General features: G+C 41.8%; 4 protein-coding genes across 9 annotated transcripts in view; 2 read left to right on the forward strand and 2 right to left on the reverse strand.

Annotated features, from left to right (window-relative positions):
* Positions 1-6: 6 nt before the first annotated feature.
* Positions 7-6,462, forward strand: hale (hale-bopp). 3 transcript variants are annotated; one of them, XM_089258743.1, is made up of 3 exons: positions 7-406; positions 469-1,884; positions 6,360-6,462. In XM_089258743.1, exons 1-2 carry the CDS (start codon positions 159-161, stop codon positions 1,841-1,843), a joined length of 1,623 nt encoding a protein of 540 aa, XP_089114869.1. In that variant the 5' UTR covers positions 7-158; the 3' UTR covers positions 1,844-1,884; positions 6,360-6,462. The 3 variants fall into 3 exon arrangements, with proteins under 3 accessions (XP_089114869.1, XP_089114868.1, XP_089114865.1); XM_089258742.1 differs by lacking the exon at positions 6,360-6,462 and adding an exon at positions 5,442-5,643; XM_089258739.1 differs by lacking the exon at positions 6,360-6,462 and having other exon boundaries at positions 469-2,144.
* On the reverse strand, positions 2,178-5,494 carry LOC108650279 (uncharacterized). Its single transcript, XM_089258737.1, has 4 exons — positions 5,248-5,494; positions 5,096-5,179; positions 4,470-5,024; positions 2,178-4,405 (listed from the first exon to the last, which is right to left on the reverse strand). The coding sequence occupies exons 1-4, from the start codon at positions 5,364-5,366 to the stop codon at positions 2,608-2,610; spliced, it is 2,556 nt and encodes an 851-aa protein (XP_089114863.1). The 5' UTR covers positions 5,367-5,494; the 3' UTR covers positions 2,178-2,607.
* Positions 6,463-7,282: 820 nt separating the features above from the next.
* Positions 7,283-8,104, forward strand: LOC108651870 (uncharacterized protein C16orf52 homolog A). Its single transcript, XM_018101795.3, has 2 exons — positions 7,283-7,489; positions 7,555-8,104. The coding sequence occupies exons 1-2, from the start codon at positions 7,387-7,389 to the stop codon at positions 7,953-7,955; spliced, it is 504 nt and encodes a 167-aa protein (XP_017957284.1). The 5' UTR covers positions 7,283-7,386; the 3' UTR covers positions 7,956-8,104.
* A 1,735-nt stretch (positions 8,105-9,839) lies between these two features.
* The window catches only part of Ac76E (adenylate cyclase type 2 Ac76E), a 38,043-nt gene continuing 33,806 nt past the window's right edge, over positions 9,840-14,076 (reverse strand). For 3 of the 4 annotated variants that reach the window (XM_018101783.3, XM_018101785.3, XM_089259114.1), the window contains 10 exons: positions 13,657-13,775; positions 13,144-13,370; positions 12,873-13,080; positions 12,504-12,811; positions 12,279-12,441; positions 12,001-12,213; positions 11,837-11,941; positions 11,687-11,701; positions 10,880-11,122; positions 9,840-10,801 (listed from right to left, as the gene is read on the reverse strand). In XM_018101783.3, coding sequence (XP_017957272.1) covers positions 10,670-10,801; positions 10,880-11,122; positions 11,687-11,701; positions 11,837-11,941; positions 12,001-12,213; positions 12,279-12,441; positions 12,504-12,811; positions 12,873-13,080; positions 13,144-13,370; positions 13,657-13,775 — 1,733 coding nt within the window. In that variant the 3' untranslated portion in view covers positions 9,840-10,669. The remainder of the gene's footprint in view (positions 10,802-10,879; positions 11,123-11,686; positions 11,702-11,836; positions 11,942-12,000; positions 12,214-12,278; positions 12,442-12,503; positions 12,812-12,872; positions 13,081-13,143; positions 13,371-13,656; positions 13,776-14,076) is intronic. The other variant, XM_018101784.3, reaches the window with a different exon arrangement.

The following is a 14,076-nucleotide window of genomic DNA, read 5'->3' on the forward strand; positions in this document are numbered from 1 at the left end:
TAATAGGCCGATTTTTTTTATCGATAGTATTTGTCGACCTACAATGAGCAAAATTAGGTAAATATATGTATGTACAGAAGTGATTTGTCACAACTGCCTCGCAGTCCTTTGTTGCAACTGAAGTGGGCGTGTAAGTGGGTTAGAGATCGCGTGCAGAAATGTTTTGTACTCAGAGCTGTGAGCATCACATCAATGCGACCTCAGCCGGCCGAGTCTTGGGCTCAAATGGTGTGCAGCAGCAGCAACAGCAGCTGCAACAGGCGCAGCAGCAGCAGCAAGGACAAGAGCAACAGCCAGAACAGCAAAATGTCAACAGGGGCTTTGCTCTGATACCAGCGTCTGGACTCGAGGCAGTTTCAGCCCAGCTAGGCGTATGCATTGTGACCGAGACTGCAGAGGGCTTAAGGTACCGCAGCAACACCTTCTCCAATACAGCTTTTTAATGGACATTTCATCTTTCTTTTAAAGTTTCGACTGCAATGTTCCGCTGCCCAATTGCTACGACTTCGACACGGGCAACCCATCAATGCCAACAAATAGTCCGCCGGGCAGCCCATTTTCCTCTCAGCACATCCAAGGCCCCTTCGAGGCATCACTGCTGTGTCAGGCCGATCAGGTGCAGCCGTGCCCGGAAGAGCAGCCACTGCCGAAGGACAGCCAGTACACGCCGTTTGAGAATGACTGCCAAACGGATCGCCCACAGACCGAAAAGCCGCAGCAGCACGCTGCGGTGCATAACATTCAATCCCTGCAGCAGATGCAGCCATCACAGTTTCATCTGCAATTGCCCATTTTCTTTGGCAGCATTCAATCTGCGCCTGTGCCGTGCACGCATCAACTGACTTCGTTTTGCAATTTGTGCCCAACTCTAGGCCAACAGCCGTGGCCACTGCAACAACAACAGCAGCAGGCGCAACAAGCCGCACAGTGCGAATGTCCACAGCAGCAGCAGGAGGTGCACAGACAACCAGTGCAACAACAACAACAGCTGCCTCAGCAGCAGCCATGCCAATTCCAGCTGATACCAACTTTTCTGGGTGATCCGTCAACGGTTGGAAGGAGCTTTAACCTGCCCTGTCGGATTATGGAAGTCCACGGGACTGGTGCCTGCACGAACCCAATGCAGCCAATGTTTATCCTAGAAGTCCTGCCCCAAGAGCGTGCCACACAAGGAAACAAGGAGCTGAATCAACAAAGCTTGCCCATGCCAAGTATGTCCTCGCTCGCCAGGTGCTCAACAGAAACACCTAGAAAATCTGCAACCTGGGCACCAATGGAGATATCCGCTCCGTGTACCTCAACACCGCCAGCAACTCCTCCCAAATCGATATGCAGGAGAGTCGCCTCCAATGCAACGACTGCGAGCACAGGTCAAAAGTCTCAAAAGTCGGAGACTTGTTTTTCGCATCGGCTGTCCGGCTGCAGAGCTCGAACTGCAAATTCCATGGCGAACAGAAACTGCAATGGCAAAGCAACTGGGATGGGGAATGCATTGGAAAATAGAAACCGAAATTCACAGAGCACTGGAAATGGCTTTGCACACAGAAGTGGAACTTTCTTTGGAAGTCGAAATTGTAATGGAAGTGGGAACAGATATGATAGTAAAGATGCTTACAGAACAACCAATGGATGCACGATGGCAAATAGAAACGGGAATGCAACTGCTTGTGCATATGGTAATGCCACCACCTATGGACGGGCTAGCGCATATGGTCCTGCAAGAACCACTGGAAATTGTAACGGAAACGAGTGTGCTAACAATGGCTGGCATCATCCGCGCTGCTCTTATTGGCGTTATCCGGCGGGCGCTCGGCAAAGCGGTGAATGGAACCAGAGATTCTAGGGGCATATGCTGAGATGCTGTCAAAAATCCCACTTCAGAAGGTAAAAGTAACTCCCAACTGATCTTGCAAATTAAATATATATGTAAATAATTCAAATCTTTAAGATTCATATTCATAAAGCTAGTCAATTAACCAGCAAAAACTCTGGTCAGCACCTCATAGGCCTTCTAAATTAGTTAACGCACTACCTAAACAATTCAGAAAGCCATGGCAAAATAATCTCAACGTAAATCCCATTATTTTAATGAATATTAACATAATCTAGTCTCAATAAAATAACACAGTTCCATGCAATAACAATATTATAAAATTCAATTACTTAGACTAAAATCGGACACATTCGACTGATTCGCATGCATTCATGGTCCAACAATTTAATTTATTAAAAAATCAATGTTGTTCAATGTTTGATACGCCCACAGTGGGCGAAACAGGAGCAGGAGCTTATCTTGTTCATCATGTCTTAAGCTAAACGTGACTTATTCTCTGTATTATTTATTACCTTAATCGAATGAATGAATGGAAAAAGCTTTCAAAGTGTGAATATCTGTAACCAAATATACACAAATAAATCCAGGTTGATGCTTAAAATAATATTAACATAAATATACATATGCATATGTACACATATATAAAAATACTCGCAATAATAATTAATTGTAAAAGGAACACAGTTCTCATCCAAAATAATTATAGATCACAAATAAACAGAGTAATTAACTATGTTTAGTCTATAGTTAGGAATTGTTAGCCTCCATATCGTTTAATTTGTGGAGTAATTGGAGACATAATTGCCCATAATGGGCGTTATCGCAGTTTGTTCGATTCCCGGATTCAACTGGCCACCAGGAGTCCGAGTTTCAGGCAGCGTAACATAATGGCCAGTTGCCATTACATTGCTTGTGGTTGTTGCTGAAGCAAAGCTGGGGTAGTTTGTTCCGCAAGGATTCACAAGGCCATTCGATGTGGCTCGAAGTGGATGCGGAGTGTTGCATCTGCCCAGAGTGTGTCGCTGTGGCAGAATGCCATCGCTGTAGGATTGGCATTCATTTGAGCGAGCTGCCACCGGCGGCTGCATGTAGGCAACTGGCGACGGTGCTGGTATGATTCGGCGCTGTTCGTTCAGCTGTGAGCCTGGCGAAATCGACCTGGCCACGCACTGTGCAAATGCATCTTGAAAGCATTGCAAACGTGGCTGATGGGCGGGCGGCGGCAAACGTGGAAGGAAAGGCTCTGGTTGTTGTTGTTGACTAAATACGAGTTGCTGTGGCTGCTGTTGCTGTTGCTGTTGCATCTGCTGTTGCTGTTGCATCTGTTGCTCCTGCTGCATCTGTTGCTGCTGCTGCATCTTCTGCTGCTGCTGCATCTGTTGCTGCTGGGATTTGTATTGTTGTCGCTGCCATTGCAATGACCATGTGTCTTCGTTCAGCTGGCGCTGCTTGTTAGCAATGCGCTCTTTCAGACTATTTAGTTCATCATCAAGCTGCTTCTTTATTTCGTTCTTATGGGCCTGAATACTCTCCTCTTGCTGTTTGCTCTCCATCATTTTAATCATGTATTTTCTATGATATTCAGCATGCTCGCGTTCACAAGTCAGCCGATTCGCATGGATCTCCTTGAGTGCCTTGCTGAATTCCTTGAGCTGCTTATCCTCATGGCACTTCAGTTTCTTATACTGTGCATTGAGTTGACTCAACTCCTTTTGGCTCGTTTTCAAGTGTTTCTCTTGATAGTAAGTTTGCTGTTGCTGTTGCTGTAGCCACAAAGCTTGCGCTTGCGCCTGAGCCTGCGCCTGAGCTTGCGCCTGAGCCTGAGCCTGAGCTTGCGCCTCCACCTGCTGCTGCCAGTCATGTAACGGTTGCTGTTGCTGCTGCTGCCAGTTATGGGACAACCGTTGCTGTGCAGCTGGCCGCGTGTAATTACACTTATCAAAGCTATCTTTATTCCAATGATGCATATAATCGGGTGTCTCTATAAATTGCTGTTGCATATTTTCATTCGACAACAGGTTGTTGTTGTTGACGCTAGTAGATTGCAGTTGATTGGCAGGGTAAAGGGTCGGCAAGATAATACCCGATGTCATGTGAGGTGCCTCAATAGGCGTATAACTTGAGGTTGTGGCATGCTCAGCGGACATTGCATAGTTCCTATTCGGAATATATTGCATACTTTCAGCTGGCAGCTGCTGCTGCGGCGACTCTTCTAGCTCCTCCGATTGTTGATCTTCAGTAGACTCGTTGAATTGTTGTTGTACCTCTGTATCCTCTGTATGCTCCACTTGCTGTTGTTTAAAAGTTCCTAGTATCTGGTATTGATCTACATATACATCTGTAGAATGCTTAAATTTTCCATTGAGCTGCTCCTCTCGTAGCTCTATATGAACTGCGGCCGCTGTTGTTACCCCATTGATGCCCACATTGGCCGATAAACTCATGTGGTCCACCTCCTCCACAACACCCATTTTGATATCCTCCTCATTCCCGTTCGGATTGTGCCAACGTACGAGTGGTATTTTTAACGGCTCTTGCTTGTCCACCAGCAGCTCATCTTCGCTCTTGGGCCTGCAAGTAGTTTAAATTAGGTACATACACACACGCAAACTTCAAAGGTACATTCTTTGCTCACTTTAACTCTAAGCTCGCAGCTTGACTCAGTTGACGATTGGAGACAACCTCTATAAACTCCTCGGTGCCATCCTCTTTAGAGTCGGACCAAGAAGAATTGAGCATCTCTTCCAGTACGATGCAGTCCTCTTCATCGCTGTGCATCTGATTTCTATTCGTATGCTCCAAGTTGAGGCTGGGCGTACTAAGAACCTGGGTCATGTCATCAAACTTTCCTCTCTCTGGGCTTTCGATCGGCTCCTGCTTCATGTACAACTCTTCATTGCCGATGTCTACCGAGAGCTTGCATTTTTCCTTTGACGTTCTCTCATGGGGTAGTTTTTTTTTAACTCCATTTAATTTCTTTGATTTTTTCTTCTTCATTTGTTGGGCTACGTAACGCGCTCGACCAGTTCCAACCGGAAATTTGAGCATTCTCATGCAGTAATCACGGTTTTTACTAATTTGATCCAAACACTGAGATTGGCGCAGATAGACCTCACCCCGAGCCAACTCCTTGGGTATAAACAGATTATCTTTGGAGTAGACGTTGGCACGACGCTTCTTTGTTTCGGCTCTGGGTAAAGATAAAAGCGAAAGTATAGTTAGGTAAATTATTGCGCACTTAATTCCCTTTAGAATGTTTACATAGAAAGTGAGTGCCTTTCCTCCAGAACAAGTGGTCGCTCCTCACGCCGACTCTCCTTCGCCTTGTCATCTTTTTTGATTTGTCTATGCCAAAAAATATAATTATTATTTCTTTTGCATACGCAGGCAGTGGGAGTTTATATACGACTTACTCCAGGTCTGTCAGCTCTCCAATGTTTGCTTCATGGCTTGAATTAGACTCTGCCTCAGACTCAAAATCTGATTCGCCCGCCGCCATATCCGTTTGACGACTGCTCTTATACGACTCCATGCGTTTGTCTTTTATAGCACTTATCAATGTTTACAAAAAAACTCTCATTTAATAGCGAACCTAATTCAATTGCAGGCTCTCCGATCTGGAAATCTGATTTTTGTTTACAATGGACTTGGCAAGCTTCGCACTTACCCATCCACGCTAAAAGTAAAAAGTAAAAATATACGACGTAAGTTCAGCTTTTCATATTTATGTATGTATATAAATATGCACATACATATGTATGTATATACATCTCATATAACGGTTAATAAATTATTATTAATTATTGTAATTTGCTTCGACCTTTATGTTCTGCATTGCTCGCCCTCAAATTACTACATATGTATGTATCTTGGCGCTGCAAACTAAACACCGATTCGCGCCAATTCGCACACGTCAGCGTTTTGAGCAGCAGATCATAATACGCTTCTAATATGGTTGTTACCGTTAACTACCTTTATAAGGCAGAATTAGGGCGCTGTATTTTAAAATAAGCACTAATCAATTCAATATTGATATGCCTGTTGTTAGGTGAACAATAGCCTTGTAAACATCACATTAAACACTTCCAACAAACATAATAAGAAGAAAATTATTTAAAGCCGATTTCGACACCATTCTTTAATTATTATAATATTTTGTTTATTCAGGGTGCACATTATATGTACTATGTATTTGTTCCAGTTAGCGTCGTGTTTTAAATTTCATTTTTTTAAAGAAATAATTTATAAACTTAGTTCTTAACATGTGCAAGTTATGCACATACATACACACATACATAAATATGTATGTATATTCGAAATGTTCATCGCCAATTCTACGACGTACATACATGTGTATGTATGTATGTATTTACATATGTATTTACGTATGTATATACATAACTTTAGATTTTTTTCTTGCGTTTTCCGCGAACTGGGCAATTAAGCATAATTTTGTTTGTTTACAATCGCGACTCGTTACTCTCAAGCACAGACAAATAATAAACATAACGTTCTCTTTTGGCAGGAGGTCCCGTTTGATTTTGGTTTCGACTCTCGATGACGACGACACCGACGCTGGCGCGACGAAATTTGAGTTTGGCGATACCGATAGAAAGCGAGCGTCGTGTTGCAGCGTCGAAAACTGAATGAATGCAACGTTTTCTGTTAATATTATTTTTATGCATTTCTACTTGTGTTAAAGGCGACGGAAACACCACCCACCGACGGTAAAATTATAGCGCACTATACTAATAAAGTGGAACAAATAGTGGACTAAATATATGAGCCGGAATTATGCGTTGTGTGTAGATCAAAAACCACAGATATTGCTATACAGCGATGAATTCGTATTAGAATAACACCCACAACATAGGATAAACGGAGCTTGCCTAACGGTAAGGACACGTCAGCGTAATTCCTTTATGGCACATTCACCTGGCACACTCGTATGAATGTAATTTTTTTACGCGTAATTGTAATTGTATTTCAAGTGCTTTCACCGCACCTGAGACACGTTGCACCGTAGAAATGTCGACCGTGTTAATTTTAAATGACAATTGTTTGCTGCTCTATTAATAGCTGCTCTATATTAAAATAGCTAAACGTGGCTAGGATGCAAAGTAAAGATAAGTTGTCAAAGGCTATGTTGACATACATACATATGAATGTATGTATGTGTGTACATAGCTGTCAAAGCTTCAGTTGGAAGTACATGTAATCAATTTAAACGTCATATTCAACCATATACAATCATTAAAGAAAGTTTTAACAAATTTGATAATAAATAAAATGTTATATCGGATCTTTATCCTTTATTTCATGGTATGATTCCAGGGCTATGTACTCTAGATGAACGGGCGAATAAAAAATTTTGAATTTTATTTAAAACTTATCGATTATTCGATAATAAGGCAATAGGTGTTAGCCGAGTTGGCAGCTCGATTTCCACCCGTATTTTTGTTTTCACTTTGTCTGGTCACATTGTCACTTAAAGAGTAGAAACAATTGGAAAATAATAAATTTACTGAAAACGTGGAAATTGTGCAATAAATATGGACAAATTAACGACAATTAGTGCTACGCTGTTCATGGCCGCCGATGTGTTCGCTATTGTTAGTCTAGCTCTGCCCGATTGGATAATTACAGAGGAAGCTGGTAGCCGCTGTTTAAAACACCAACAAAAGCTAAACAATAATAATTTATTGTTTTGTATATTGCAGGGGACATACGTCTAGGCCTCATGTGGACTTGCATGACGCTGTATAACCGCCCACAGGTCTGCTACACTCCAGATCTTCAGCCGGAATGGCTAATCGCTCTCGTTTGCATTTTCATCGGCTGCATTTGTATCACCACGACAATTATATTGCTGGCATCCAGCACTTGGGATCGCAATGTTATTCCATATGCTCGATGGGTGGGCTTTGCTGCAATGGTTCTGTTCTGTATGGCAGCGGTTGTGTTTCCCCTGGGATTCCATATTGAGGAAATTGGCGGACAAGCATATCAGCTGCCAAATACGTTTAAAATAGGCATATCATATATAATGTTTGTGCTAGCGCTGTGGATAACAGTTGTCTCTGAACTGTTTGCCGGCAAAGTCTGCTTACCACACTTCTAGAGCGTACAGTCCATTGAATAGATTTATGTGTATATAGGGAGCGCCTAGTATTAAGATTTTAAGTACAATTTGTTTACATATTTTCTGTGATTTGTTACATATTTTGTTTTTATGTGTACTGTTCATATCAATTTATACCATTTTTTTTTTTAATGCTTTTAGAACAACACAGAACTGTCCAGCGACGATTATTGAAATCTCTTTAGCATTTAAGTGTTTGATTTTTCTTTTGATTTATATAAAAACATAGGTATATTTATATTATATATACATAAAAAACTATACATTTCGGCTAGGCATTTATATTTACAAATAATAAAAGGAATAAAAAGTGTAACAAATCTTACATTTACTCACATTTAAAATATACAAATTTAAAATACTTTTCTTTACAACACTTTCGGTTACATATGTAAAAGACGGCGTACTTATGAACGGTCGAATGGCAACTGGATTATCGCCGCCTTTGCGCCTGCGTTGTCAATATGTAAAAAAGACCGTCTTGAATAAAATAAGAGATTCAGATTCAGATTCAGAAACACGATACGAGCAGCAATGCTGACCAAATGCAGTGCCACGTATTCATTTTTAAAATTGTGCTGATGGAAGGGATTGCAACCGGACACCACTTGACGGCTCTTCACTTAGGGCATTCAGGCTTGAAGACCATAAATACGATTTGAAAAACTTTTGTGTACATATCAAGTGATCAAATTTTAGATGTGATAGTCATGCTCATACACCAATAGCTTGTAGTAGTTCTTGCTTAGAGTGTCCTCCTCCATCCAGCACAAAATTGCGAATATAAAGACCGTTGTTTGCCACACGAACTGACATTTCAAACTAGTTAGCATATCTTCAGCATTGTCCAGCTGCAAGCCATAAGTGGCCAAGTAAAGCTGATGATGGTCATGCAGAATGGAGACGAAGCCAATCAAGTACAAAGCCAGCCAGAGACTCTTCGACAACCAGAAAAACCTAATTATCCACTTCCACAAGCGCTGATGAAACTTTTCGGAGGATACAAATCGGAGGCACAGCGAGTGCAAGGTATCACAGCCCATGCAGGCCAATGCGGCAGCTATTGCTGGTAGCGTGTACTGATACTCCCGTTCGTGGATCTCTAGGACTTGGTATGCCGCATACGGTATCCCCAAGAATGTCTTATACTGGTGGGTAAGCGTGTAAGGGCGCTTCGCCGTTATATTGGCCAGATTAAGAAAGCAGAGATACGCGATGAATATCTTAAATAGAAATTCGCAAACAAAAACAGACATCATTTAATCAAATACTAGCTGTCCGGAGAACGATTTGGCCTTACGTTAATTTTGTCTTGCAGTAAAGAAATATGTCAAGAAAGCAATATTTACAATTATATGGCGCACAGTGTTGTAACTAATTTCAATTCTCTGACTGAAAATTTCCAAGCAAACTTTAACTTGAAGTACAATTTCTGACTCTTACTCCAAAGCCAACTTGAATGTGTTTATTCTCGGTGCTAAACCAGCTCTAGATAGTTTTATTAATCGTTTATTGTAAGCCTCTAGTACACAACCAGTGACTACGGTCGTCGCAACAAGTACTTGAACCAGTTGGACAGCGGAGAGCAGCATAAAACAGTGAAAGACGAGACTTGCTTACCGTCTGGTGTATGTAAAGTATGGTATGTAAAGTTATCTTAACTGTTGATCGTGAGATGACATGAATGAAAACACTTTCTTGTCTTTTATTGTATATTTTATTTAATAAATAGTATTTGATAAAATTATTCAGTTACAATAATCGCATATTTTCTAAATAGCCAAACAACTTGAAATACTTATTAATATTTATTTTATGTATATATAAAAAAAGCACTGCACTATGTATGTGTAATTATTTATGTATATATACTTTTTTAACGAATTCAAATGAATATATATTTAATACATTCGTAAATATTTCGATTATTTTGTGAATATTTGTAAATTTTGATAGCAAATAGACAGATATGCACACATTAAAATTTCATAGATTAGAAACAATCATCAGAATAGTTCGTATCGGAGGTATAGTTTATATTTGATGGGATATGTTCAGTTAGGGACTCTTTGTGTTGCTCAGTTTGGGTGTTATTTATTCAGAAAGAGTGGCACAATATCAAAAATTATTTGGTAAAAAAATATACAGTTACATATGTAGATCGTTCGAGGTCTTCAACATTTGGTGAACCGCTGTGTTGTTAGAGCTCTGATGGCACATAGTTTGTTTAACTTTCGAAGATTAAATTAAATGGAGTGCTCGAATAGATAACAATAATAGAAACATTGGCAATTATTGGAGCACCCACTCAATAAATATGGTATGTCCTATAATAATGTGATTAATGTGCTGATTATTTACTTTGGGGTGGGCTAATTTGCATTTGTTAATTAAAGTTTGTTAGTTTTCTGTTCAGACGAGTATAGTTGTATTTCTTAAGCAATATTTTCTATATAATTATTCGCTGTTTAAGTGAGCTACGCAATTTGTGCTAAATAACAATTAAACAATTAACATTAACTAAGACGAACACTTATAGCATATAATTCTTAATGTGCAACGCAAATTAAATGCTTAAAATTCATGAAATCACTTAAATAACATAATTCCAACAGAAATAAATAACAACATGCCTTAACATAAATATTTTTGTATCTAGAAGAATCGCGCGCTTTTTATTGGATCGCTTCCAATTACAATTTCCCATCGAAGGGTGTCTTTACAAAGTATGTGACTAGATTGCCTTTGCCCTTGACGTAGGTGAGGCCCCGGCACTCGCACTCATATCCGGCGGCCATTAATATCTTGGCTGTGTTCTCCGTTGTCTGCCGCATATAAAAGAGTTTTGATGAGCTCGAGGCTGGGCCAGAGTGAAAGAAAGATGTCATTGTATTGTCACTCACCTGGAGGCGGCCCATGACGCCGCATGAGTCCATGCGGGATGCCACATTAACTGTGTTGCTCCATATATCGTATTGTGGCTTCTGGGCGCCAATCACGCCCGCAATTACCGGACCGTGATTCAAGCCGATGCGCAAGCGGAAGCGCTGGAACGACTCGCGATTAATTGAATCCAATATGGACATCAAAGCAATCGCAAATTCAACCAATATGACCACATTGTGCTCCTCGGTACGTTTCTCGTCCTAAACGAAATTGCAGAAGATAAAAAACGAAAAAAACGACTATGAACAAAAGTTACTCCACGTTGGCTTTTGGGTATTTTCATTATGCTCGTTGTCGCTTTTATTGGCCTGGTCAGCCGACGTGAAAGCCAATTGAGCGTATGCTGCCCAAAGTTTGGCTAATCCCTGCCCAATGCCAACCCTCATTTAGAATCCCTTTTTTTCCTCTACTTTTGTTCTCTATTTTGTGAAAGGTCATTGTTTGATTTAACTGCTGGGCACGCTTTGTGCGCGCCAACACGGTTTAATTAAACTACTAAATAGCGATTAAAAGACATTTAAACAGCAAATCAGATTCGAGCAGTCGAAATTGGTCTTTTGTCTGTGTCTCTCAAATGTGGCCCAATTGAAATAGAATTGAGGAAATACGGAATCAGATAAGAGCTATTAGCGAAGGCTTAACTGGCTAGTCCTTAGTAGCATCAGCTAAGAGTTAGTATCAATAGTAAGACATACATTCATATACATTGTATTTAATAAGCCCACCCCCCATTTTATAGCTGCTTAAATGCATGATTAACTTACCGCAAAGCTACGCGACTATTTATAGCATGCCAGGTAGTCGCAGTGTTGTTATTTATAGTATTAGTCAAGCGTTAAAGAAATATTAATTAATTTATGTACATAGACATTCCAGAGGTCAATGAAGCTTGACAAAGTGCCGCAGCAACTTACCGTGGCGCCATCCTCCTTGCCGGGCCGCAGGCCAGATGCACACATATAGGTGCTGGCTATGGTTTTAATCTTTTCGATGCCACTGAATTTCGGTTTTAAAAGTAACTGCAAGAGAATGAAATTTTAATTAGAGCTGTAAAGTAACGGTTCACTCCCTCACTCACCTTGTCGAAATCGCAAATGATCTCGTTCAACAGACGCAAGCACTCCAGGCCCTGCTTATTGACGTCTGTCTCATCGTAGAACTCCTTGTAGTTGGGTATGGAGGCAAACATGACGGCCACGCAGGAGTAGCTTTCGTGATACAGCTCCGTGGAGCGCTCCAGATGCAGAAAGTGGGTGGCCACGTGAGCTGGGAGAATGTTCTCCAGCAGAATCTGAGAGAATTTGAAATTGATGAATGAAACAAACGATTCACTTGGGATCTATGGGTCTACTTTACCTTATTGATGCCTCGCATCGTCTCCACCTCCTCCTGCTCGACCTTGAGCTTGGCCTTCCACAGAAAGTCGGTGCGTGCCACATATTCGCCCTGGCGATCCAGGGTATGCAGCACAGCAATCACCAGCAACAGCAGCAGGAAGCCTTTGACCTCCAGGGGGAATCTAAAAGTGTGGGTGCAAGGCTCAGCTCTAACTGTTCTCAGCTTGATTTGTCCAAGACTCACCCATTGTTATAGTTGACCACATTGTAATGCACAAAGAGATCGCTGTAGCCCAGCACAATCGTCTGCCCGATCAGGGCCAATATCATGGCAATCAGCTTGAGTATGAATCCCGATCTGAGGAAAGCCGAAATGGCCGCCAAGCTGACGGCGCAGCAGCAAAGGAATATGGGAGCCTTTGGTATGGCATTGGCAATATCCAGGGGTAGCATCTCGTCCGGCACTGTGCTGTTGTTGAATATGTCGCTGCTGTTGGTGCTGGTGGCATTACTCTCCACATAGGACATATCGTCGGGCAACGAGTAGTTGATCTATTGTAAGTGCTGGCTAAAGACCCGTTGATTTACACAGCTAAATAAATATTCCGCTTACCACACTGAATACGGCACAGGACGAGATGAGTATGTTGACAATGATGAACATGGCCATGCGCAGATAGCGACTGCTGGCCACCACCTGGCCGGGACCATTGCGCTCCGTGCTCGAGGCATGCACATCCGGCACGGACATATTGCTCAGATAGAGAAACAGAGCAAGCGATATGAAGCTGGCCAGCAACGAGCCCAGCATCGCCAGGTTCCTGTCATGGGGGGCATTCAAATCTGAGTTAAGTAAATCGTTCTTGGTAGTGGATCTCACCTACAGTTCAATAACAATCAGCTGGACCACGGCCAGCGAGAGGAAGAGGACGAAGGCGCATATCAGATCGAAGCGGAAGTGCGTATCCGGCTGCTCTCGGTACATGGCCTCCCGAGGCGTGTTCCGGTACCACATGCTGAATGGCTTTAGCTCTGTGGGGGGTCCCAAGAAGTTGAAATTGAAACATTTACGCTCGGGCGGCAGCAAATTTGATTCAATCATGGCAATGCTCTGCAAGGGATAATAGAGGTTTGTCAGCTTGATGCCCACAGGCGCCGTTGGAAGTGATGCCCTCCACAGAAAGCAGCAGCAGCAGCCGGTGCGCCCAATGGCTACGAAATCAAGCCTGTTGCTTGCTGTTTATTCAATTTGACCAAACGACCAAGTCCGCAAAGCAAATTGAGTTTAATTCAATTTAATTTTAATGTCATTCCCGGCTGTTGCTGCTTGACCCCAGGCAGTTGGCAAAACTATGGTCCACCAGACCGGACCAGCCAGCCCACCCACACCCACTCACCGCCAGTCCAATGTTTTTCACCAGCTTGGATTCGGCAATGTTGGCAAAGGGTCGATCCGCGCCCCAGCACTCCACATATTTGGTCATCTTTGAAGAGGGACGATTGCGTGTGACATGGCCTGTTAAAAAAAAAAAACACACACACACACATATATACAATTCAATTTTGATTTTTCATTTAATAGATTTATGTAGGGCTTGAAGAGTTTTCCCTGGAAATTATAAATAAATTTACATGCGATAAACAAAAGCGCAGATAATCTGAGCTGAATAGAAAACCCAGTAAAATCCGATTGGACAGGGGAAATGTGATTGGACAATTTATAAGCAAGAAATTTATAAATATATATCTGATTTACTAGACTTTACACTACATATTGGCATCATCAAGATATTGATATTTTCTTTGGTTTCTGCTAT

The sequence above is a fragment of the Drosophila navojoa genome, chromosome 4 (genome assembly GCF_054131105.1).
Source record: "Drosophila navojoa isolate 15081-1374.11 chromosome 4, UAZ_NAV_1.0, whole genome shotgun sequence".
In the NCBI taxonomy this organism is placed as follows: Eukaryota; Metazoa; Arthropoda; class Insecta; order Diptera; family Drosophilidae; genus Drosophila; species Drosophila navojoa.

Bases quoted from the DNA above. Each gene is read 5' to 3' on its own strand.
- hale (XM_089258743.1), top strand. From the start codon at position 159: ATGTTTTGTACTCAGAGCTGTGAGCATCACATCAATGCGACCTCAGCC. The intron at 407-468 runs GTACCGCAGCAA...TTTCTTTTAAAG, and splicing joins GAGACTGCAGAGGGCTTAAG to TTTCGACTGCAATGTTCCGC.
- LOC108650279 (XM_089258737.1), bottom strand. From the start codon at position 5,366: ATGGAGTCGTATAAGAGCAGTCGTCAAACGGATATGGCGGCGGGCGAA. The intron at 5,180-5,247 runs GTAAGTCGTATA...TTTTTGGCATAG, and splicing joins GGAGAGCTGACAGACCTGGA to ACAAATCAAAAAAGATGACA. The intron at 5,025-5,095 runs GTAAACATTCTA...ATCTTTACCCAG, and splicing joins GAAAGGCACTCACTTTCTAT to AGCCGAAACAAAGAAGCGTC.
- LOC108651870 (XM_018101795.3), top strand. From the start codon at position 7,387: ATGGACAAATTAACGACAATTAGTGCTACGCTGTTCATGGCCGCCGAT. The intron at 7,490-7,554 runs GTAGCCGCTGTT...TGTATATTGCAG, and splicing joins GATAATTACAGAGGAAGCTG to GGGACATACGTCTAGGCCTC.